Genomic DNA, 26,374 nt, shown 5'->3' on the forward strand with positions numbered 1-26,374 from the left:
TTTCCAGGAAAAGCCTTCAAAATGCAGAAGATGATGGGGTGATGGGGTGCCCTGAGCATCAAGGAATCAGAAAGCTGGGGCTCTCTTGCCAATTCTGAGTTAGTCAAAGACTGAGGATCCAGAGAGGGCCCAGCCGAGCTCCTGGTGGGGAGGTCCTCCCTACCTCTGCCCACATGTGAGCTCACATGGCGAGGTGACTGGTGCTTTCGCAGCCTGTTAAGGGGTTGATGAAGAAGGAGGCTAAATCTAGCACTTCAGCCTGGTTTTGGGTAGAGGGCTGACACCTATACCACAGACATCTGGAAATCAAGAGTGAAATGTGCGGGTGTCTTTAAAAAAATTGTCAAAAAATGAAGACAGGAAAGATCCTTAATGAACTTCAAAGTATAAGTGCTTACTGGTATTTCCCTGGTGGTTCAAATCCGCCTGCCAAGGCAGGGGACATGGATTCAATCCCTGGTCTGGGAGGATCCCACATGCTACAGGACAGCCAAGCCTGTGCCCCACAACTGGAGAAGCTGTTGCATCTAGAGACTAGCCCCTGCTTCCTGCAACTGGAAAAAACCTGCATGCAGCAATGAAGACCCAGCCAAATAAACAAATAATAAAAGCTTAAAAAATGTTAAGTGCTTACATTAAGAAAGATAGTGGTGTCTGTTACTTTCAGACTATTTCTTATTTACAAACAAAATTAATTTGATATCGTTTAAGGCTTATTATCAATTAATCTGTAATGCTACTAAAATTTTAAAGAGTCTGGTCTCTGGTTGATTTTTTCTGGTTTATGAAAAACTGAATACTGTAAGCCAAAGACACATTCAACATAATATCAGTAATGTCTCTGTGAGGTATGTATGTGCCCATGTGTGTGAGGGTGGGGAAAATCATCTTTAGAATCGCTTCAGTCAAGCAGATGTGAAAAGTCAACATTTTCAGGAAAAAAGTTAAGAAGACAAGGGTGGACATTCTTCCCCTTCCTGGTGAAAGTCATAGGGTATTTGCCCACTGAAGACACTCTACTTCAGACCTACTATTACCAAGCATTTCATCCTCTCATTCCACATTTTTGCTATCTTTACGTGCCTTATTAAACTTAATGTGTGTGCATGCTCAGTTGGGTCTGACTCTATGTGACCCCATGGTCTATAGCCTGTCAGGCTCCTCTGCCCATGGAATTTTCCAGGCAGGAATACTGGCATGGGTTGCCATTTCCTCCTCCAGGGGATCTTCCCAACCCAGGGATTGAACCTGCATCTGTTGCGTCTCCTCATTTGCAGACAGATTCTTTATGGCTAGCGCCACCTGGGAAGCCCCTATTAATCTGAGAAGGACCTATAAAAATGGAAAAACTGAAATTTGGCCTGAATGTGACTCATTTCTCTCCCCCACATCACTGCCTAACCCACTTCTTAGATTGGTGCAGATCTTTCCAGCTGTAGCCAGTTTCCCGCCACGTCACACAGACGGCGGGTCACTTGGGCCAGGTGAAGAGCCAGGTGAAGAGCCAGGCGCACCAGGGCAATTGCATGATGGGTTGAGGCTGAGGATTTCAGACCGCCTTCTCAGGCCAAGCATCTGAAAATGGTTCTGGTCTCACTAGCAGTGTTTCAAGGGCATTTTTTGCCTTTGAAAGATCAGATTAGTAAAAGCCATCGTCTTCCTGGTTTTTGTATCCGGGGGAACATCTTCACTTCCGTTTTCCTCTGTTCCTGCTCCTATGGGCACGGGCAAGCCCTGAGCAGCAGCAGGAAGAGGGCTTTTCTCCGGGCTCCCCAGTGAAGCCCCGTGTGAATGGAGGCCCTGCAGGGGGAGGACTGGTTAGGTGTTTTTCCTTCAGTTGGAGTGTTCCTCATAGTTTTGGGCCCTTTAAGAACCTTTCCTGTCATTGTTTCCACAAGCTTTTCTTTTTCAGTTGTTTTGGAAGCCTCTTTATCAGAAAGGACATACCTCCTGAATTTTGCTCAGAACCTAATTATTATTTACTTCTTTGTTTGTTTTCTGTTTCCCTACAATAGCCTCTATATTTTGTGTAGCACTTACCTATTTTTTTTCCCCCAAACTTTAAGCTTTTTGTTTTGTATTGCGGTATAGCCGATTAACAATGTGGTACCTTCAGATGAATGGCTAAGGGACTCAGCCATATATATACACATATCCACTCTCCCCCAGCACTTCTCTGTCTTTTAACTGTCTTTATATTTTGGTAGATCTTTATTATTTTATTGAAATATAGTTGATTTACAATGTTGTGTTGGTTTTACGAGTGTGATCATCTCAAAATGACTCACAGTGCAGCACGAAGCTGGAAGTTTCCGGTGTGCCTGGCACAGCTGGGAGGACTGGATAGATTTTACTTGGTTTGCTTGTCACCTTGAAGGTAAACACTAATGTTTTCAGTTTGCTGTGTAGGTAAAATCTGCCTATATTCACATAGCAAATAAGTGGCAGAGCTGGTATTTGAGTTAATTTTGCCGGGCTCTGAAAGGCTTGCTCTAAAAGGTTTTCATATGGTCAGTGGTCACCCCATTTTGATAAGGGGTAATAAGCAACATACATGCCTTCATCAGTTTCTGGGTCAGCACCCAGGGCTGCACATAAAAAGTTCATAATGATGCTGCCTTGGGGTGTGCAGCCTCACTGCTACAAAAATATTGGATTAATAAAAATTCAGTTATGATTGACATCATTTATGAAACGTTCTTTTAACAAAAGTATAGTTTCATGTCAAATTCAGATAAATTTGAACGATGACTTTTAATAAGATAGTGTGGTTTCTTTCAGATGCTTTGTGTAGATTAAAGTCATAAAACTGTCAAGAGACAGATCACAACTTCTTTCCAACACCCGCATCTTTAGACTAGTTCATTTCTTTCTTTGTCCTGAACTTTTAAGAAAGTAGGGTAATGAGTCCCTTGTTTCTAGTCTCTGTAAAAAGAAAAGGAGGCTTTGCCAATGTCTAGTTTATTCCCAGTCCCCTGAGGCGCAGTGGGGAGGGAAAGAACCAGCTAGATCAGAATTCCACGAGAGGAAACTCAGAATAAAGAGGATATTGAGTTCTTCCCTTTCTTGGGGGAAATCACTGTGCCCCTAAAGAGAAAAGTACTCCTTGCAAATCTTGCACAGGGGAATTCTGTTTTAGTGCCTCTTCAGATGAAAGGACTGTAATGGCTGACACAGTAGATGTTTTTTAATGAACATCTTTTTCATACATGCTTTTGTAGAGTATAGACCACTAGCAATATATGAGCTTCTGAGCTTAAACATAGCTTTAGCTGTGCAAGATTAACCATATAAAACATGCAAGGCGCATCCTGCTTATACAGTGATGCTCATAAGTTTTCACTATTTTCATTTCTGAGGGGAAATTTTCAGATGAAAGCAGGAAGAAATTTTAGAAGTATTCATCTCCTGCCCCATGTCATGTTCTCATGTGTCTTCTATGGATGTCAAAGACTCGATCTTCCATTTATATGACTCATCAAAGTTGCCTCTATTTTGTACACAATGGGATTATCATTAAACCTGAGGAAGGGATATGACGATTTTTTTTCATGACGGCACTGCATGCATGAGGTATTTAAAAAGTATGGGTGGTAAGAAGAATATCTTAAAATTCTTGTATGTTGTTCCTACAACTTCCTTTTTGTTTGGATTTGGGGTGTCCTGTGTTCAGTTTTTCATTCTGCATTTGGAGATGATTCCACGAAGGGAAGAGAGAATTAGAAAAACTTGGTGGGGGCTTCCCTAGTGGCTCAGTGGTGAAAAATTCTGCTTGAGATGCAGGAGTCACAGGAGATCGCAGATTTGATCCCTGGGTCAGGAAGATCCTCTGGAGGAGGGCATGACAATCCACTCCAGTATCCTTGCTTGGAAAATCCGTATGGACAGAGGAGCCTGGTAGGCTACAGTCTATAGCATCACAAAGAGTCGGACATGACTGAAGCTCCTTAGCATGCAAGGACATTGTAATCTTCAGTTCAGTTCAGTTCAGTTGCTCAGTCGTGTCTGACTCTTTGTGACCCCATGAACCGCAGCACGCCAGGCCTCCCTGTCCATCACCAACTCCCAGAGTTTACCCAGACTTATCTCCGTTGAGTTGGTGATGCCATCCAACCATCTCATCCTCTGTTGTCACCTTCTCCTCCTGCCTTCAATCTTTCCCAGCATCAGTGTCTTTTCAAATGAGTCAGCTCTTCGCATCAGGTGGCCAAAGTATTGGAGTTTCAGCTGTAGTATCAGTCCTTCCAATGAACACCCAGGACTGATCTCCTTTAGGATGAACTGGTTGGATCTCCTTGCAGTCCAAGGGACTCTCAAGAGTCTTCTCCAACAACACAGTTCAAAAGCGTCAATTCTTTGGCACTCAGCTTTCTTTATAGTCCAACTCTCACATCTATACATGACTACTGGAAAAACCATAGCCTTGACTAGACAGACCTTTGTTGGAGAAGTAATGTCTCTGCTTTTTAATATGCTGTCTAGGTTGGTCACAACTTTCCTTCCAAGGAGTAAGTATCTTTTAATTTCATGGCTGCGGTCACCATTTTCAGTGATTTTGGAGCCCCCAAAAATAAAGTCAGCCACCATTTCCCCATCTATTTGCCATGAAATGATAGGACCGGATACCATGATCTTAGTTTTCTGAATGTTGAGCTTTAAGCCAACTTTTTCACTCTCCACTTTCACTTTCATCAAGAGGCTCTTTAGTTCTTTTTCACTTTCTGCCATAAGGGTGGTGTCATCTGCATATCTGAAGTGATTGATATTTCTCCCAGCAATCTTGATTCCAGCTTGTGCTTCTTCCAGCCCAGCGTTTCTCATGATGCACTCTGCATATAAGTTAAATAAGCAGGGTGACAATATACAGCCTTGACGTACTTCTTTTCCTATTTGGAACCAGTCTGTTGTTCCATGTCCAGTTCTAACTGTTGCTTCCTGACCTGTGTATAGGTTTCTCAAAAGGCAGGTCAGGTGGTCTGGTATTGTAACCTTAGTACAATTGAAATCTTTTTTGGAAGTTTTTCAGTTTTGTAGCTGGGGATATTACCATTTTGGCTCAGATCACATTATGATGATTGACAGCCTTTAGAGATCCCCTGGTGAATTGTACAGAGGAGCAAGCTGAGGCCTGAGCATTTGTGCCCCTAGCCGGGGTCCTATGGCTCATGAGTGGCTGAGCTATGACGAGAACCCATCTTCCCATCTCTGTGCTGGAGCTCTTTTCATACAAACATGCTGACTTGATGAATCTAGTATTACCATGTGCTGATATTTCATACTTTTTTGGAATTTCTTTTTTTATTTATCTTGTTTATTTTTATTTTTTGATTCCACTGTGAGACATGTGGATCTTAGTTCTCCAGCCAGGGATCAAACCTGTGCCCCCTGCATTGGAAGCATGGAGTTGTATCTACTGGACTGCCAGGAAAGTCCAAATATTTCATATTTGAGGTCCATGTCTTTGTGTCTGCTTTGGAAGGGAGTTTTGTACCATTCATTCATGGCCACTCTTCATATATGCCCAAGACCACCAAATGCATGGACAGAGGAGCGTAGCGGGCTACAGAACATGGAATTATAAAGAGTCAGACATGACTGAGCAACTAACACTACTACCAAATACATGGAGCAGTAACTGTGTTTCCCCCTGTTTGCTGATAGGTCAGTATTAGGTGCTGTCAGGAAATCGAAGGAGGTTAAGAAATCCTAGAGGTTGATTTGAGAAGTTCTGGTAATGTGTTGCCTCATTGTCTTGGTTGTATATGAGTTTTAATTCATGATAAAATACTCTTTAGCCCAGTAAAATCAATATTAGGTTGAGATTTAAAAGTCTAAGAACTACTCAGTCTGCAGACTGGCATATATTTCCTTGGTGATATTGGCCAGATCCACAAAACAGTGACACGCCATCTCCATCCCCGACTGCTGGTCACCCCTGTTCTACTTTCTGTCTCTAAGGACTGGTCTGTTGTAGGGACGCTGTATAAACGGGATCCTACCACATTTGTGCATTTGTGGCGTGTGCATGCGTGTGTAGTCGCTCAGTCATGTCCGACTCTTTGCCACCCCGTGGGCTGTGGCCCACCAGGCTCCTCTGTCCATGGGATTTTCCAGGCAAGAATACTATCTTTGAAAGCAAAATGAACCGAACCTTTCCATGGGAGAAGCCAGTTCCATAGACTACGTGGCCTCTGGAATCCATGTCATCTCAGAAGATGTGGGAGTTTACTCTGCCAACACATTTACAAGCCTGAGATATTCACCGCGCGTGGGTGTAGTTATCTTCGGCTTCCTGAAAGTGTGAGGGGTCAGTCCTTCTAGGTCTATTGCGCTTCACATCGTCCCGATCTCAGTCTTAGGTAACAGGTGTCTCCACCCTGACACTATCCTAACAAACGATGGAGAGGGCTGACCATTACCCCTAGGACCAGACCTCTGTCTAGGAGGCTCTGCCCTGGTCCTCCACGTCCCTCACAGCCCGTGGCCCTGCACCAGTGTCCACACCCCACTTACTCAGAGCAGCGGGTGTGGAGGGCTTGGATCTTGTCGAGCCAGGAGAACTGAATTCTCATTTCAGCTCTGCTGTGCAATGTCTGGGTGACTGTCACTTTGTTCCTTCAAACTGGAGATTTCCCACCTGTAGTATGAGGAGCTTGGACTTAATTATCTCCAAAGTCCCTTAAGTGCATATGTAGCAGTTCTCTAATTTATTAAACAGACAACAAAGACTTGGTGGTGCAGTGGATAAGAATCCGCTTACCAATGCAGGGGACCCAGGTTCGATCCTGGATCCAGGCAGATCACACATGCTGCAGAGCAACTAAGTCCATGCAGCACAACTACTGAGCCCAAGCCCTAGAGCCCGCTCGCTGCCGCTGCTGACACGAAGTGCAGGAACTACTGAAGCCCTCGTGCCTAGAGCCTGTGCTCTGCAACCAGAGAAGCCACCGAAATGAGAAGCCCACACACCACAGCAAAGAGTGCCCCTGCTCACCACAACTAGAGCAAACCTGCACAAAGTGATGAAAACCAAGCACAACCAAAAATAGATTAGTAAATAAAATTTAAAGGAACAACAACAACAATAATGACCACCATCTAACATGTACTACAAAACTTAGGCACTTTCAAAATCCCTTTGCATTTACTTTCACAGCTACCTTAGGAAAGAGGTAGTGGACATAGAGAATTAGTAACTTGCCCAAGGACAGCCTGCAAGCCAGAGCACTGTGCCTGGAAGACAGAGTCTGACTCCAAAACCTAGGTCTCAACTAAATTGAAAGAGCATTGAAAAGAAATGACATCACAATAAGAAGAAAAAAGCAAAAAGCACATCTTCTACTCTCTAGCAATCATGCTTTGTATGGATTCTTCTAACCTTGATGAAAGGGTGTAATTAATCTGTAATTAAAGTAATAATGGGATTTCTTAGGGAGGGCAATTAGGGAATGACGTCCTTGTGGCTCTCTGGACGCTAGAGGGCGCCCTGGCAAAGCTTACTCTCTGCACATCCTCTGTCTTAGGAGAGTGCAACTTCCCTGGACCAACTTCAAAAGAAATATGGCATTTCTAGGACTTCACCCATCAACGTGGGTCAGCCAGTTTTGATTCCTCTAAAATTCAGAATAGAAAAAACAGATAAATCAACACAACCACACCCTTCCTTGATAACATTAGAGCATTCTTCAAGCCTGACTTCGAGCCCCTGGTTCTGTGTCGTGTTGCGGGTGGCGTGTGCCTTCTCACAGCTCACCTTGGTACGGTGCTCCAGATGGCTGTATTCTTAGCAGCAGATAGACTTAAGCATGATAATGAGGGATATTTTATTTAAATCCACTCTTTATCTTTCATTACTTATTCACATGTATGGTTTGTGATCACACTGCCATTCCTTGTGATGGGAAATGAGACAGATTTGAAGAAAGTAATTATTTAATATTCAACAGATATACCTATTGTGCTTCAGACAAGAACAGACAGCACAAAAGAACTGTGGCTGCCTCATAGAAGCTCCCTGTGGCTGGATCTTAGGTACCAAGGAGCCATTTGGAAATGTGTTTAAAAATAATAGTAGAGGGGGACTTCCCTGGCAGACCACTGGTTAAGCCTGTGAGTTGCTAATGCAGGGGGGCGCAGGTTCGATCCCTGGTCAGGGAACTGAGATTCCCGCATGCCTCTAGGCATAGCCAAAAGATTTTTAAAAAATAGTGGAGGGAACTGGGAGAAGCAACGGTGCCTAAGAGAGCCGCAGAGAGTCCTGTGACATATAGAGATGCTTTTCACTGTTAGTCTGCTGGGGAACCCTCCTGAGTGTGCAGGACAGGAGGAGGTCATTGTGCAGCCCTGTGGCCCCCGTGTTATCATCCTGTTACCTCTCTAACTGTGTCCATATGTAAAATAGATCTTCACATACAGTTGTATTCAGTTAGGAAAAGATGTTAGGTCCTTGTAAATGATGCTAAACAGAAGCCCTAAGAAAGCCTGTTTAGGCTCAGCACTGTGTTTGGCTTAACACAAGGACAGATTTTTTCATCTACTGAGCTGTGAATCGTTCATGTGGGTAAGATCATCTCTAGCAAGTACGCAGAACACTTGAAACCCCACTCCTGGGAAGGGAAGAAAAGCCTCTCGTGCCCTTAGCGTCCCCCTGATAACACCCCTTTTGTTTTGCAATGAGCGTGTGTTGGTGCTGAGCAAATGTGAAAACTCCTGCTTAGCTGACAAGGCAAAAACCCAAACCCAAACAAAAACACACATAAAACAGAAGCCTCAGAGGACACTTGTCTCTGGGGGAATAAAAAAAAAAAAAACAGTTATTTCTGCTTTCGAAAAAGCCGCATGTGTGTGGCTGGAGTTCATACCTGGCCCCAAACTCTCCGCGCTTCCAAGTGGAGCTGCCTTCTGCTGCCCTGTCTGTCTCATTTTTACCTTTTTCCTCCCCCTCCTTCCCACTCCTTCCTCTTCTCCTTGTTTCCCCTTCGATCCCTTTTCTCCTCCTTCTGTTTCTTTTTCATCTCTCTCGTTACTCCTTCTCAGGGGTGGGCAGGACTGGTCTGAGGACCCTGATGGCTTCTGGGCTAGGCTAGGTTTGGGCCCCTCTAGCCGAGTATCCGCAAGACAGCCGTTAGCCCAAACACACTGATTTTGTTCTTTTTGTGAGAGCAGTGAAGCAGATAATAGGGGCTTCCCAGGTGGAGCTTGTGGTAAAGAACCCAGCTGCCAATGAATGGGACATAAGAGATGCAGGTTCGATCCCTGGGTTGGGAAGATCCGCTGGAGGAGGGCATGGTAACCCGCTCCAGTGTTCTTGCCTGGAGAGTCCCATGGACAAGTGAGCCTGGTGGGCTGGAGTCCATGGGGTCACCTAGAGTCGGACATAACTGACAGGACTTAGCACGCATGCACACTTGAAGAAGATAACAACATGAAATCCAACCCAGCACCTTCAGAAAGGGTCGGTAGTTGTATTTTTCTTGAAATTAGTAATGGGGATTGCTGTCAGGGAACTGGTATTAATTAGGACAAGAGCTGGGGTAGGTGGTCCCTGAATGGAAGGAGGACCCATAATGGGAGGTTCTTCAGCTTAGGAGAGGGAGTGCTGACGTTGAAGAGATGTAGTCCAGGGGGAAAATACTCAAAACATCAGGGGGAGTGAGCAGGGAGGGGGAGAGTGAGGGACAGGCAGTGAAGTAAGTGGATGACTGGACCTGTTTTTACAGACATGCTTCACTCAGAAGCACAATTGTGGTGGTTGATGTGGAGTGAAAAAGGTCAGCGTGGGCCCTGACAAAGATTAGGTAACCATCAGCCTGAAGTTTTCAGGGTTAGAGTCTCCCCCTCAAGATCTTGAGATGAAACAGTTTGGGCCTTGGTTCCTGAGAAGAAGTGTTAGTGTTAGTCGCTTAGTCATGTCCAATTCTTTGCAACCGCATGGACTGTAACCTGCCCGGCTCCTCTGTCCTTGGAATTCTCCAGGCAAGAATACTGGAGTAGGAAGCCATTCCCTTTTCTAGGGGATCTTCCTGACCCAGGGATTGAACCCGAGTCTCCTGCACTGCAGGCAGATTCTTTACCATCTGAGTCACCAAGGGAATCCTCATAGCTCAGTGGTTCTTTCCTGGGAGAGGTCTTGCCTTGCTCAGTTGTCTGGGTGAAAGCTGTTGTGTCCTTGGTCCCTAAAGGAGAGCTGGTATCTGAGGAGCCGAACCCAAGGCTGAAATTCCAGTAGGAAGAAACTAGAAAAGAAACCACCTCTAGGGGGCACTTCTGGAGTCCATGAGGCCAGGGGGAAGGAGTCTGGAGGTCCTGGGAGCCTGGACATGGTGGGTCTCTGCAGAGGGATGGGAAGGCAGAGGAGAATGAAGTAGGCACCCTGGTGAGGTTTTAGCAACTGGTGACTCTTTGCCTGACAACTGGGAGAACTCCTGCTATGGGATCATCCTTTCCAGGGCAGGACATCAAAGTAGTAGAGACCTCAGCTCCATCCACTAGGGAGCAGAACTGGCCCTCTACCTCCTAGAGGCCAGAGGAGCCAGCCCGTGTAATGCTTGGAATACAACATGAAGAAAAAGTTACAACTGCAACACCCTTAGACCAGCGAGGCAGAAAGTCCTAATGATTGATGCGCTCCTTCCCCCTGAGTGGGTCTGATGACCTCCGGGCAGTGGGTTTGCACGCTTCTCACCCGGGTGTGCTCAGCAGGTGGCCAGCCCTGCAGTCTCTTGGGACCTGCCCTCAGGGCCGGCACTGCCGGCTGGGTCACCCTGAGCCTGTGCCATGAAGGCTACCGGACACGGGTGTGTGGTCGACAGTGACACCCTCTGTCCCCACCTGGCTTAATGAGGAATGGCCATTGGCAGCAGCCTACAAAGGCCACCACAACCTGTTAGTGAAGTCAAACAAGAATGCTGGGCTTAATTTCTCTCTTGCCATCATGTTAAGTTACTATAGACTCTGCTTTTAGAGATTAGCAATTAGTCTCTTGATGGAAGTGAAAGAGGAGAGTGAAAAAGTTGGCTTAAAGCTCAACATTCAGAAAACAAAGATCATGGCATCTGGTCCCATCACTTCATGGGAAATAGATGGGGAAACAGTGGAAACAGTGTCAGACTTTATTTTTTTTGGCTCCAAAATCACTGCAGATGGTGACTGCAGCCATGAAATTAAAAGACGCTTACTCCTTGGAAGGAAAGTTATGACCAACCTAGATAGCATATTCAAAAGCAGAGACATTACTTTGCCAACAAAGATCCATCTAGTCAAGGCTATGGTTTTTCCTGTGGTCATGTATGGATGTGAGAGTTGGACTGTGAAGAAGGCTGAACATTGAAGAATTGATGCTTTTGAACTGTGGTGTTGGAGAAGACTCTTGAGAGTCCCTTGGACTGCAAGGAGATCCAACCAGTCCATCCTGAAGGAGATCAGCCCTGGGATTTCTTTGGAGGGAATGATGCTAAAGCTGAAACTCCAGTACTTTGGCCACCTCATGCGAAGAGTTGACTCATTGGAAAAGACTCTGATGCTGGGAGGGATTGGGGGCAGGAGGAGAAGGGGACGACAGAGGATGAGATGGCTGGATGTTATCACTGACTCGATGGACGTGAGTCTGAGTGAACTCTGGGAGTTTGTGATGGACAGGGAGGCCTGGCGTGCTGTGATTCATGGGGTCGCAAAGAGTCGGACACAACTGAGCGACTGAACTGAACTGAACTGAATTAACCTTTCCCCCCACCCCCCGAAATTGTTTCCTACCTTTCTAAACTGATGCATTCCTGGTGGTATTTATAAGTGGTGAATTTTGAACGTTGATTCAGATATTTTAAAAAATAAATATTTTTCTTTATGGAATATCATGACTTTAAGTTTGCCCTAGGAATATAGTTTCTGAGGATAAACTTACATCCATCTTGTGTTTCATGATGAGTTTCCAGCATTTTTCTTCTTGTTGCTGTTGGAAGTGGGGTAGACCAGCTCATTGAAACCTTCCAGGGCCTTCGGAACAGACCTCGCCCACTGATGCAGCAGCCTGGAGCCCTGCCATCTTCCCTGCCTTATTGGGTTGGTGCTTGGAAGTTTGGCCTCACAGATTCCTCCTGGACTGGGCTCCGTACACTATGCAGAGGCTTTCCCTTAGCTGTCATTGTCTTCTCAGGGTTTTGCTGGGTTCTGAGGGCAGCACTTGGCAGGGGTAAGAGAGGAGCCTTTGTGGAGAGAAGCCCCTTTGTGGGGAGGGACGGGTGTGGGAATGGTCACTGGACGGGCACAAGCCCCCTTGTTCCACTTCTGCATTTGGTCAGGGTGGTGCCAGCTGCTGACATGGTATGAGGTGGCGCTGACCAGGGTCACACCTTTGGCGGAGGAGAAAAGTTGCATTCAGACCATCTATGGCTGGCTTCACCTTTCTGTCGCTGGGTTCTACCTCGATGCACTGACTCTCTTTTCATCTCCACTTCTTTGCTTGTTGACTGCCTCCAGCCAGACAGCCAGTGTGTGCACAGTGGTGTCCAGCTCTCTGCGGCCCCCTGGACTGTAGCCCCTGCCAGGCTCCTTTGTCCATGGAATTTTCTGGGCAAGAATACTGGAGTGGGTTGCCATTTCCTACTCTGGGGGATCTTCCCAACCCAGGGATTGAACTCACATCTCTTGCATCTCCAGCACTGGATTCTTTACCAGCTGCTCCACCTGGAAAGCCTCATTTCTGACTTAAAACCCAAACTGCAACCTTTGTAGGCATACCCGTCTGCTGGGGAGTGAATTCCTGCAGCCTCGGGGTCCGAAGTCAGGTATGAACCTGCTTTCCGGCATCTTCCATCTCTTTCTCGGGTCCAGTATAACTAACTCCTCACCTCCAGCCCTTGTTTTGACTCATGGCTGTGAACAGTTTCTTCCCTTAGACTAGCTTTACTTTCGATTGTGGGATAGAATGTATTTCAGGAGCCATGTGATCGAAGGGTATCTCTTACATTTTCTTCTTCCTTTTAATGATGAAGTTTGCTTTTAGGTCACCCAGGCATAGCATTGCTGAGTTCAGATTGAATGTTCACACACCAGGGGTCATACACCAGTGCCACACCAAGATGCCACATTGACACATCCCCAGGGACACGCCCTCCTTCTCCTGCCCGTCTCCCCATGGGTGCCCTGCCTGTCTGGTTTCATTTCTGAGTCCTTTTTCCTTGAGGTTGAACACGACTCGGTCACTGATGAAAATGCTGTGTGTTATGTACTCCCTGAAACATGTAGCCAGTGATGCTGACTTTTTGCAGGCACATTTGTGCAAAATCTTTTGATCTGGAAAAACAGCCCATAATAGTCTTCAGATTATGATGTCATGCCAACAGAGTGTTCCCTCTGTCAGTCCTTTGCAGCCTGCCCATGGCTACTGCAGGTTCCTTCTGGTCTGGCCCTGAAGCAGTGTGATCGGCCTGGTTGTTCTGGGGCAGGATCTGAAATAGCCTTATTTCTGGGGTCCTGTGCTTGGGGGAACTGAGAAGCCTAACTCAGCACTCACCTCTAGATTAGCAGCCTCTCATATGGAAGAGTGATTTTCTATCCATTTCCCCGGTTTGGTGGGCCCAATCATGTGCCCCCAGAAGTGGGCAAGCCTTCCACTGTGTCTGGGTCTCCTGAACAAGAAAAGTCATACCCCAGGGTGCTGGGCAGTCACTGTCAAGGGGGAGTTGTGTGTTGTGTTCTCAGTAACTCAGTCATGTCTGACTCTTTGCAACCCCATGGACTGTAGGCTGCCAGGCTCCTCTGTCCATGGGATTTTTCCAGGGAAGAATACTGGAGTGGGTTGTCATTCCCTCCTCCAGGAGAGGCTTCCCTGGTGGCTTGGTGGTAAAGAATCCACCTCCTAATATAGGAGACCCAGGAGACACGGGTTCGATCTAGGTCAGGAAGATCCCCTCGAAAAGGAAATGGCAACCCATGTCAGTATTCTTACCTGGAGAATTCCATGGACGGAGGAGCCTGGTGGGCTGCATACGGTCTATGGGGTCCCAAAGAGTCGGACATGACTGAGCATGCACACGCACACAGTCCCAGGGAATCTTCCCCATCCAGGGCTCGAACCTACGTTTCTTGTGTCTCCTGCATTTGTAGGCAGATTCTTTACCACTAAGCTAACTGGTCAAGGGGGCAAGAGAGGACAAAACTCACCCCTTGGCCCAGCTTTGCAGTTGGATCCCTTAGCCTTTACCCTCCCTGACAGGGGCCCTGATTTCTAATCTGCCTGTCCAGAACCCCACATGCTCCTGCAGGGACTGACTCTCCCCATCCCCAACCTCTTCTATAGCACTAAGTCAGACCTATTTGACCTCTGACCCCTGTACCCTGACCCAGTTGGTACCAGCCCTGCCCTTGTAAGAACAGACAGCCATGTTGATGCCAACTTTGCCGGCTCTGATATAGAGAAAACAGCTTTAAACTTGAAATTAAGGGTTGCTGGGGGTGAGACCCGCAGTCACCTGCACCACCCCTGGGCTGCCCGCCAGCTTTCCATCAGGAAATAGCAGTTAGGTTGTAGTCATAGAGACTTCTGTATCCAGTGGCCAGCAGAGTTGACAAAGTGCCCCTCCTCCACCACCCTTTTCCTAAAAGCAGGTTTTCAGGTAACAACTATGTGAACACAGAACATATGAGCAGTTCCATAAACACAATTTCTACATCACTCATGACCTCTCCTGTTTATCTTAAAAAACTGATCTGATCTTCATGAACCTCCATTCATTATTTTATCTTATTATTGTAGCCAGGCGGAGCCTTGAGGGTTTCATCTCCCTTGGAGACAGGGCTGAGCAGCCTGGATTCCCAGATGTCACTGGGGATGGGGATGGGGTGTCTGGAGGGGCATGAGCCCACGATGCTCCCAGGCTGAGACATCACACAGCTCCCTCTAGAGACACGTGTTTGTACTGGGGGCAGGATTCCACTCATCCACAAACCTGAGTGACTTTGGCAGGACCCGATGTCATGGTGCCTGTGAGGGTCGCCCGCAGGCTGGATGCCCACTTGGGTGGGGAGACAGGAGGTGCGACAAGAGAGGAAAAGAGCAGAGGCAGTGTGAAGATAATCAGAACTGGAGGAGAAGATGAAGTTTGTGCGTGTGTGTGTATGTGTGATGCGTGTATGCATGTGTGTGTGTGCTTTGTGTGTGTGTGGTATGTGTGGGCTGTGGAGCCAGGACAGGGAGAGCACTGGGAAATTGTTTCCAGGGCCTGGTGGTGGCACAAGGTGGCTGCCATTGCCCCTCATGTCTCCCTCCTCTCCATGGCCTGATGTAATCCATTAGGAAAACCGTTGTGTATGAGTACTGGATTCACTTTTGGAGGTTCCAGCTGCCCCATCTCCCCACCACAGAGCAGCGCTGGGCGTTCTCCATGTGGTGGGTAGATCTGTGAATGGATCGTAGGAAGCCTTCCTGCACCCCTGCTCTGCAGCATGCAGACAGCCTGATTGATGCAGTCCATGCAGATGTTATTATCTGGGCAGATCAATTCCCATGTCTCAAAAATGAGGATTTTTGCCTTGGTACTTGATCATCAACTCTATTGAATTATGTAGGCATTTTACTCCCTTTAACACTGGCTTTCTTTCATTCTCTTAAAAAATTCCTCATCTTAGTAATGAAAAAAAATGTCTGTGTCATACTGGTTCTTGTTGTAAGGTTATTTCTCTCCATTTGCCTGAAAACTCTTTCTTACTACTCCCAGCCCCTTTGATTGATTTAACTCCTGGAAAAGCTCCTCAGGTCCGATTCTGGTCTCTGGGTCCCCCTGTATCTAAGTCTCTAACAGACCCCCAGTCTGATATTGGCTGAAGACAGAATAACAGCTTGAAAGTGTCTGCAGGGTAGCTTCCAGAATGTCATTCTAGGACTGAAGTTGTAGCTGTTTCCTAGACTTATGTTTATTTTCCGTTTCTTTACCCACTACTGTTTGAAATTTGGCTGTTTGCATACTTTCGCCTTTATGTCCCTATTTCCATCTGTTCTTAAAAAAACCCGAACAAACCAAGTGAGTTTTATTTTGAACCAATCCAGATGACAGGAGCAGTCTTGACAATGCTTTGGGATCCAGTAGAAGAATATTCTCATTAAATCACTCATCTACTTACTCAACGCAGTTCCATCTACAATCTATCACCAGGTTTACGGCATATCTCAAGACAAGTGCACGTTTCTGAGGCAGCTTCCTTTACCCCAGATAAGCAATTGTTTAAGAAATTGATTTTGACATATGCTTTCGGTTTTAATGTTTCCTTTTACATTCTAAAATAACCTCCTGTTTCATGTAATTTCCTGCTGCCACATGTAAAGATGTCTTCCAGGGATCCTCTCGGGAGCTTCAGTTTGCTTCCTGCAGACGTGGCTGTGGAAGGTTAACAGAGGGGCCCCGGCGCCCTCTACTTGCGGCTGTGAAAGGGACTCCACCTGGGCCCACTCAGTCCTCTTTGTGCCCGACTCTGAAAGATCTCCTGCTCACATTACCATTTTAAGGAGCCCTGAGGAGGAAGACCTTATGATCTAGTACTGTGTCACCACAAAAGATACGGACATCCTTTCTCATCAAGGCCTGAAAAGAAATGAGGAAGAGAGAGGGGTAGAATGACCCACTTAGTGTCTGGGTATGATTCTTGAGCTGAGACCACGTTAGGGATTTATAATAGGGCAACACATCAGAAGCAGCGCTAAGGTCAGTGTGGTGAGCAGTCCCAGGGCTGTGTCTCAACCTTTGGCCAAGAGCCCACCCTGCATCCTTCTTCAGCGCTCTGTAGCCGTGAGGCTCAAACAGTGTTAATCCCTCAGTTGTGTCCCAATCTTTGCGACCCCATGGACCATAGCCTGCCAGGCTCCTCTGTCCATGGAATTCTCCAGGCAAGAATACTGGAGTGGGTTGCCATGCCCTCCTCCAGGGGATCTTCCCAACCCGGGGATAGAACCTGCAGGGTCTTCCTGCATTGCAGGCAGATTCTTTACTGAGCCACCGGGGAAGCCCTGGACTTTCGCAGCAGCCCACTAATGGTGTGAAAAATGGAGTGAAGGCGGTACTCACAGGGTGTAACAGAACCAGCAGCTAAGGAATTGAGAGGGAAGGGTTTAGAATTATAAGCACACGTGTGCTAATGATAAAATCATCTTAGGCAACTCATCAAGGAACATTCACACAATAAATTTCAAGCTATTAAGGAAAAATCAACCTCACAATCAGATCTTTCCTATAGAGATCCTCTCTATATGGGAGACTCCCAGAACAGAAAGTCAGAAGTGGGGTTCTGGGGGGGAATGTAATTAAAATGCTCAAATTCCAATTTCACAACTAGGAAGAGGGCATCTTGAATAATCTTAACTAGTGCTCAAATGTAGGTCTGGTCAAAGGCTTAGAGCTAACACATTTTCATGACTTTTGTCTTTCTCACTTGAAAACTTTTTTTGCTCACAGCCTTCCAGTTTGAGAAAATAAAACGCAGTGCATCCCTTTAGCAGTCATCTAAATTATTCAGAATATCATAGTTTTAACTGAGATACTCATGAAGGCACTAAAGCTATTTCCATCAGAATCCAGGGTACAGGCATTAGAAGCCCGCGGGGTCTGTTCCAAGCATCCGCTGGATGTGACTGTAGGAGACCAGCTCTGTCTGACCCCAGTCTGACCTCAAACTTGTCTAATATATGGATATAAACACTGAGAGAGAAATCAATCTGCCCTGCCTGGTGGCAAAGTGAGTTTTCATTAAGCCTGTGATCAGACACTTAGAGCTGTAGTATTTGGAGGCAATGACCCGGGGTGCTGTTAGTCAGGAGGAGAAGCTGTCTGCTAGCTGAATCTGTGGGGAAACCAGCCTTAGCCAGCTTTGGGCCTAGGTGACTGAGGCCACCATTGTAGGGTGTTGGTTGCCTTAAGTAAGCAAGTAAGTCATTCAGTTGTATCTGACTCTGTGCGACCCCATAGACTGTAGCCTGCCAGGCTCCTCTGTCCATGGGATTCTCCAGGCAAGAATACTGGAGTGGGTTGTCAAGCCCTCCTCCAGGGCATCTTCCTGACCCAGGGATCAAACTCAGGTCTCCTGCATTGTAGACAGGTTCCTTGCCGTCTGAGCCACCATGGGACTCCCCTTATTGGAAACTGGGTACACTGATTGCATGGCACCTGCTGTGGGGATGGCCAGCTATAGACCAAAGCCACAACTTTGATGCTTTCATCAGGATTGACAACTTGAGGGGTCTCAGGCAGTTCACTTTCCTGGTTATGAGCTAATGTTTCTTCTTTTGTAAATAAGCTGAATGGCCGAAATGATCCATTAATTCCCCTCTAGCTCATCTGGGTCTGTCTTGTCTGAACATATTGGTTTGGTGTCACTGAATTGTTCTCGCTCTAAATGGCAAAAGGGAAAGACCCCATGGCCACCCCTCTTTGCAGCAGCAAGGGTTGCGTGGCTCTGGTCTTCTCCTTCCGTCCACCTTTCTCCTGAGATCCATCATGGAGGATTTAGAGAGCTCATGAGTGCCCAGTAAATAGAACCAAGGGGGGAAAAAAGAATAGAGCAAAGCATACCAGAAGGTATGTGAATGGCCAGGTCATGTTGAGACCATTTTGTTGCCTGTTAACTGTTTCCCAAACATGCTTCTGCACTGGTTCCTGGTTGGAAATGATGTGGAATGCAGACCAAAAAAGATCTGAGAGCTCTGGCACATAGTGGCATAACCGAAGACCTTATCCCATGTCATATTTCTTTTAGTTAAGTTTCTAACTCTGGTTACCAACAGTGGCAGCACCTAACTCTCCTAGTAGTCATGAAGGGCGGTCATATCTTTTGCAGAAATGGCCTGGGTATCACTGACCCACAGCAGCTGCATTCTGTATTTTAAACTTTGGGTCTGAACATCTCCACTGATTTAAGTGTATCACAATCCAGAACTCTGTGCAGCAAATGAGCATCTGGAGGGCTTCTGGTTTTTTGGAGCCATAGCAGAGATATGCAGGGCACTGTGGTGAATCAGAGCTCTGTGGTTCTTGTCTGCCTGATGATGCTCAGGGCTGGTATGTGGACCTCTTTTGTCCTCCCACCTCCCTGGGTCCCCTCCTTGGTAGGGGTGAAGTGTGGAGCCTTGGGGGAATGTGGGGTATGTACAACATGCCCACAGCTTAGGAGTCTTGTGCTCATGCTTAGTCATGTCTGACTCTTTGCGACTCTTTGGACTGTAGCTCACTAGTCTCTGTCCATGGGATTATCCCAGCAAGAATACTGGAGTGGGTTGCCATGCGCACCTCCAGGGGATCTTTTTGACCCAGGGATTGAACATGTGTCTCCTGCATTGCAAGTGGATTCTTTACCCACTGAGCCATCAGGGAAGCCCCACAGCTTAGGAAAGATGGTTCTATCTGGATGGAGAACAGTTTCAATAGGAGCCATAGTACATGTGCTGATTTTATATCCAGCTAAAGGACCACTCTGGAGGGAAAGTAGACTAGGGGTCACCTGATCAAGGGGCCAGATCACAGTCACAGGGAAATCTCCCCCACAAACAGTGGATGAAAATGAAAAAGGGGCATTTAGTTTAATACGAGCATGTCCTTTTCTATCAAGAGGTCTATAGGATGTTATGACACCCACCATTCTGGCTGTGCTAAAGAAGAGTCTGACTGCAGAGCCCAAACCTGAACAGCCAGGAGGATTAATTGGATGATCCCATATGTCATTTTCATTTATAATATTCCTAATCCAGGTAATAGGCAAATTATGTTAGACTCTGAACACTAAGGGGATAAGATCATGTTCTACTTAGTGACCCATCATGAATCTAGTAACTAAAGTCTATACTGGGACTAAAACTTATCTCCATTACAGTTTAAAGAAAAGTCAAGACACAGGCATCCAAAGTTATGTATTTATTTATTTTTTGATAACACAGGGACACAAGTTAATGATTCTAGTTTTTTTTTACAAGTCACGTATCATAAACATTCAAGTAATCCATCTTTTAAAAAGTATATTTACAACATTGAAAGTAATAAGGTAAAATGTAAGCACAAAGCTTTGTTATTTTTGTAGCTCATTTACTGATGGAGGGAAAGGAAGAAGTATTTCTGTATTCTCACTGGATAAGGATCTGGATGCTGACTCTAGGCTTCTGTGCCCTCATCCTGACTCGAGTTCTTAGGAGCTGGGTTACTCAAAATGTACTGGAGCGCTCTGACTTACTGGTTCCTGGTCTAAGTGGGGCTCAGTGGAGGTTGGGTGTCAGTATTATTTTAGGTACCCTCAGTTTAGCTACACTCTGTGAGGCTGTGAAAAACACCGATGGCTCAGCAGGTAGAGAATCATCCTGCAGTGCAGGAGATACAGGAGACATGGGTTTGATCCCTGGGTAAGAAAGATCCCTTGGAGGAGGAAAATGGTAACGCACTCTAGTATTCTTGCCTGAAAAATCCCATGGACAGAGGAGCCTGGCAGGCTACAGTTCAAAGGTTTACAAAGAGTCAAACACAACTGAGCCAATAAACAAGCAAGCTGTGAGGCTGAATGATGCGGCTGTCTACAATCCCTGGTGAAACATAGATGTTTAGATCTGTGGTTTGGTTTTTTTTTTTTTCCTCCAAATAACTTTGCATTCTGAGTTTACATTTAAACAAAACACAATTAGAGAACAGGCATGAATGACTGATCTGCATGGATCAGCTTCTTTCTCCTGAACACATGTACATCAAAAGTGACTTAATAGCTGACTTCAAATATATACAGAAAGTATGGAAAATGAAAATTCCGTGGTATCTCAATTTATATTCACTGAGGGCAAGATGAGGATAAAGGAACTCAAATTGCAGCAGAAAGGAATTAGACATCAGGAAGGAAACTTCCTAACTTTGGAGATGTCTGATGGAAAAAAAATGAAGCCGCTGTCTTATGATGGATCACTGTCTTAGCCCATGAATATTTATGCAGTGAATACATGCTACAAGGCAGGTGCTGGGCTTGGCACTGTAGATCCAGTCTGTAGAACAGACAGATCTGCACCCTGACCACACAGCTTTGAAGTCTAGTGGGGGACACAGATATTAGGCTAAGACACAAGCAGGTAATTATAAGCTGTGACAATTGCCACGAAGGGAAGTCTAAGAGTATAAAATGGGTACACAGCCTAGGGCCAGGAGGCAGAGGAAGACCTCTCCAAGGAGGTGAGGGTTGAGTGGAGGTCTGAAGGATGAATAGAAAGTAACAGGTGGATGGAGCAGGACATGAAGCTCAGGCCGGCTGGGGAAGCAGTCTGTGCAAGGACCAGGGGTCAGAGGAAGCTGTGGCTTCAGGGGATGGAGAGAACAGTGAGGACAGTGTAGCTGGAGCCCAGGATGGGGAGAGGAGTGTGGGGAGCCCTGTGTTCAAGATATAAACCAGGACCCAACCAAGAAGTTTTTGAAGCAAGTTAAGGACCTTGATCTTTCTATAAAGAGCAATGGAATCATCAATGTTGTTTGATTTTTCCTTTATTTTTTGTAAACTGAAGTATGACAAGCTGTCTTAGTCCATTCGACCTGCTGTGAAGAATTACACAGACCCAGTGCCTTATAAACGGCTTCAATTCACTTCTCACAGTTCCTGAGGCTGGAATTCCTCACTGGAATTCCAGTGAGGACTTGCTAACAGGTTGCAGATGAGATTGTTCTCCTCATGTCCTCACCTGGTAGGGAGCAAAGAGTGGGAGGTTTTCCCTCGACTCTTACAGGGGCACTAATTCAACCTGTGTGTAGAGTCCTTGGGACCTTGTTTGATCCTAATCACCCCTCAAGGGCTTCACCTCCCAATAGCATCACTTTGGGGGAATAGAGTTTCAACATACAATCTCGGGAGGGACACAAACATTTAGTCCACAATCATGCCTTCAGAAAGGTGCCTGTACAGGTCAGCTTATCAGTTTTCACAGTGCATACATTGCTCATGTAACCAGTACCCAGGCCAATACACAGAACATGATGAACGCCACAGCACCTTCCCAGTCACCAGCATGCTCCCAAGGAAACCCTTTCCTAGCTGGTAATGCCACAGACTGACTTTGACCAATTCTGAACTTTTACATAAATGGAAGCGTACCCTGTATTCTTGGTTTAGCTTCTCTTACTCAACAGTATGAGATGCATCCACTGGCTGTTTGCAGCAATAGCTTAGTATGTGAATATAACATAATCGATCAGTTCTACTATTGATGGATGGACATTTGGGTTGTTTCCTGGGTTTGGCTGTCTGGATTAGTGCTACTGTGAAATACTTGGTGATTCTATTTCACTTTTCTATTGGCTGTTTTTCTAAGATTGGAACTTCTGGAACTTATGGTGTATCTCTTCCATGACTTGTGATGAGATTACTTCCCTATAAGCCCATTGTAAGTTGAAAATATTATAAGTTGAAAACACATTGAAATACACCTGACCTACTCAACATCATGACTTTTAGCCCAGCCATCTTAAGCATGCTCAGAGCACTTCCATTAGCCTGCAGTTGGGCAAAGTCATCTAACATGAGTCTGTCTTATAATAAAGTGCTAAATATCTCATGTAATTGATTAAATACTATACTGAAAGTGGAATGCAGAATGGTTGTCTTGGGTCTAGTGTGGTTGTGAGTGTATCACTTGTTAGCCTTTGTGATTTCAGATCTGACTGGGAGCTGCGCCTCACTGCCCAGCCTCACAAGAAGGGATCTAAACACATATCACTAGCCTGGGAAAAGAGCACAATTCAAAAGTCAAAGTAGGGTTTCTATGGAGTGTATATCGTTGTTGCAGTGTTGTAAAGCTGAAAAACCCAGCCATCCTGTCTGGGGTCGTCTGTATGTATGTTAAACTGTAATGCAGCCTCACAAGCCATTTTCTAAGGTGTCTGTTCTTACTTTCTCCCCCACCTGCAGTGTGTGAAAGTTCTCACAGGTTTTTCTGCAAACAGTGCTTTGATCAGACCTGTGTTTTTCAAAGACCATGTGGGCCGCTAGGAGGAGAGTGGATTGTAGAGCACAGTATGCACGGAGGGACCTGGGGGCTGTCCTGGTGGGTAAAGGACAATGGGTGGGGATGCAGTGGGTGAAGCCAGGTGGGTAGAGGGACATGCACAGATGCAGGAGAGACTGGTGGGCCAATGCTGATGGCCCCAGGAGATGAACTGGGGGTGGGAGTGGGAGAGGCAACAAGAAGGACCTCATCACCTCTTACTGCCATGCTCACCTCTTACTGCCATGATGACCGGTTAGGTGGTGGTGTTTGTCTGAACTCTGGTGATGGGCCAGGCGTGGGCAGGTGTGGACCCTAATTCTAGTTTGGGCCTGTTGATTTGAGGGTCATCAGGGCTGTTCAAGTGGGAATCAAGGAGGCAGTGCGACAGAGGTGCCCAACTCAGGGGAGGGCAGGAGGGCTGGTGGGCATGTGGTATTGATAATCACAGGAGCGCTGATGAGAGGAGGTCACTTGGGAGGACAGCAGCCAATCCAGTCCCATGACTTCTTAGTTTCAGAGCAGTTTTTCCTAATGTAACTTTTGAACACATTTTAAAGGAAAAAAATTATTTTATTTTATTTCAAGTTGAAGATCATTAGGCTACTGTATATGTGGTGGGGACATGAGTGGGGAAGTGGGAAGTGTGTTTATATTTGCTGTAGGACACCACGGGGCTGGGGGCAGAGTATCTCTGTCTTAATTTCTTGGGCTATCTTAACAAAATACCACACGCCGGGGGCACCAACAACAGTTTGTGTCCTCACAGTTCGTAGAGGCTGGAAGCGCGAGATCATGCTGTCGGTAGGGTTGGCTCCTCCTGAAGCCTTTCTCGCTGACTTGTTGATCAGTCTTCTCTCCGCGTCCTCACATGGTCCTCTGTCTGTGCTTGCCTGTGTCCCAATCTTCTCTTCTTACGAGGACGTCAGTCAGATGGATCAGGGTCCAGCCTGATAACTTTCTTCCCTCTTTCAGGACCTGTCTCCTGGTAACCTCACACTCTGAGGTCCTAGGGCGTAAGGACCCCAATGTATCTTTCCCAGAGGAATCTGCTTTTTCCTATGATACGCTCTCAGTCAAGGTCCTGCATTTGGACCAGAGCTCACCTGTCCTTCACCCTGCACATTCAGGAAACTCTAACTTGTCCCTACTTTGCGTCTCACTGGCAACCAAGCTAAGCAGTTAGAATTTCTAGAGTCAGCAAAAATTGTCTTATCATACAAGGCTTCCAAGCAACCAGAAATTCTGAAGCAAAGCCATAATAATCATGACCACAGACCTTTAATGTGTGCCTTTAACTTGTTTCACTTGCTTCTTTAACTTGTTTCTTTTCAAATTCACATCTAGCCCCTACCCTCCACCCACTCCCCCCGACTCCATGGAGGAGGTATTATTTCCCACTTCATTGAACTGATGAGCAACCTGTGATGTGGGTCACATGCTTGGTCAGTAGAGATGAGGCATCTGTCCAGGCCTACCTGCCGCCCCTCTCCAGCCTGCTGCGGGCTCGGGCCACAAGGGATGCACCAGGACCTGGCTCCTCTCTCAGGTTTTGAAAACACAGTTTAGCGGAAGGAGCAAATGTTGGCACACTGATTTTTTAGAAAATTATTAAATGACTGTATTTTCGGCTGTGCTGGGTCTTTGTTGCCATGCGTGGTTTTCTCTAGTTGTGACGAGTGGGGGCTACTCTTGAGTTGCTGTGTGCGGGCTTCTCATTGCGGTGGCTTCTCTTGTGGTGGAGCACGGGCGCTAGGTGCTAGGGCTTCAGTAGGTGCAGCTTGCAGGCTGTAGGGTTCAGGCTCAGTAGTTGTGGCACGTGGGCTTAACTGCTCCACAGCCAGTGGAATCTTCCCCGACCAGGGATTGAACCTGTGTCTGCCTCATTGGCGGACAGGTTCTTATCCACTGCACCACCAGGAAAGACCAGGCACAGTGATTTTTAATAGTTATCTTTTGGGTGAATGTACTATTTTTCCCTGATTTATTTGCAGGGCTTGTAGTCAAGGCTCTGACAGCTACGGAAGAGATTATCTTTAATACTCCCCAGAAGCATGAGAAACACCAGATAAAGAAGCACGTTTCAGGGTGGCGCACGCTCCCCATCATCTCACGCTGAGCAGTCTCCAGCATTCCCCACATCCCGTCTCATCCATTCATGAAAAAGAGAGAAATAAACCTGACTGGAATTAGATTTGGAAATCTCCGGGAGAAAATGTATTTGAGTTTTCTGTTCTACACCTCACAACAGTTTATTTCGTGCTGTTCTCGTCTGTCTGCCTCACTTTCTTCTCGCACAAATCCTTCAGGCATCACTTGAATGAGCAAAGCATGTTAAATAGGAAATGTCATGTTTCTCATGTCCTGACTCACTGTGGTACCTGTACCGTTTGTATATCATCCGTTGTCTGTACAATGAGGTGGTTTTACATTTCTGTTGAGAAGCTTCAATCACTGTCCATCATCAGATTTGCCTCATGGAACCGAATGGTTGATGTGTATTTGAATGTGTCATTGATAGCATTAGGCCCATGAGTTAGCTCAGAGAAAAGATCCCTTATCCAGATGTGAAGGTGGAATGGCTTAAAATGTATGGCCAGCCCACAATGTGTTCATCATTGTGCTTAATGTTAGGCCTGCAGAGATGCTTACAGTATTCAGGGTGCACAGCTGGGTACCTTCCTGTTTGTATCAGATATGCAGGAGAAGAGGGAGTGGGCTGAGAGGGAGAAAAGCAGGAGAGGGAGATGGAAACAGAGAACACAGAGCGGAGTAAGGCAGTTCCTTTTTCCAGAGGCCTCTAGCATAGCGCTGAAGACACGCAGGAAACTGAGCAGTCAATATGCGGAGCAACAGACGCTACACGAACAGGTACCTGCAGGCTGTCGCAGGCACAAAGAGACACACGAAGGGAGGACAACAAATGTGATTCCAGACCCTGTTCTAGGTACAGAAAATAGAGCAATGAGCAAAAAAGGCATGCCCCGTCTGCCCTCGGGAAGCTCACATCCTTGTAGGCACAGGGTAGTCAGGCAGTCATGTGGGAAGGGTGGGCCTAGAGCTGAGAACAGCACAGGCTTTAGAGTGAGGTTTGAATAATCCAGTGGATATGGGGCAGTCAGAGGGAAGCTTCCCTGGTGGCTTGGATGATAAAGAATATGTCTGCAATGTAGGAAACCCAGGTTTGATTGCTGGGTTGGGAAGATCCCCTGGAGAGGGAATGGCTACCAACTCCAGTATTCTGGCCTGGAGAATCCCATGGACAGAGGAGCCTGCCAAGCTATAGCCCATGGGGTCATGAAGAGTCATGACATGACTGAGTGACTTTCACTTTCACTTTCAGAGGGAGGCAGGCAGGGTCAACACCAGGCCCCCAGGAAAGCATCTGGATACCAAGCC

The 26,374-nt window shown here is 46.4% G+C and overlaps 1 protein-coding gene across 4 annotated transcripts in view; it reads left to right on the forward strand.

Annotated features, from left to right (window-relative positions):
• The window catches only part of DISC1 (DISC1 scaffold protein), a 412,213-nt gene that overhangs the window by 229,125 nt on the left and 156,714 nt on the right, over positions 1 to 26,374 (forward strand). The window contains exon 10 of one of the 4 annotated variants that reach the window (XM_044942013.1): positions 24,970 to 26,130. The exons of the other annotated variants lie outside the window; for them this stretch is intronic. Within the exon in view, the coding sequence (XP_044797948.1) occupies positions 24,970 to 25,094 (125 nt within the window). The 3' untranslated portion in view covers positions 25,095 to 26,130. Of the gene's footprint in view, positions 1 to 24,969; positions 26,131 to 26,374 lie in introns of those variants that run through there. 4 annotated transcript variants of the gene reach the window in all.

The sequence above is a fragment of the Bubalus bubalis genome, chromosome 4, assembly GCF_019923935.1.
Source record: "Bubalus bubalis isolate 160015118507 breed Murrah chromosome 4, NDDB_SH_1, whole genome shotgun sequence".
Classification (NCBI taxonomy): domain Eukaryota; kingdom Metazoa; phylum Chordata; class Mammalia; order Artiodactyla; family Bovidae; genus Bubalus; species Bubalus bubalis.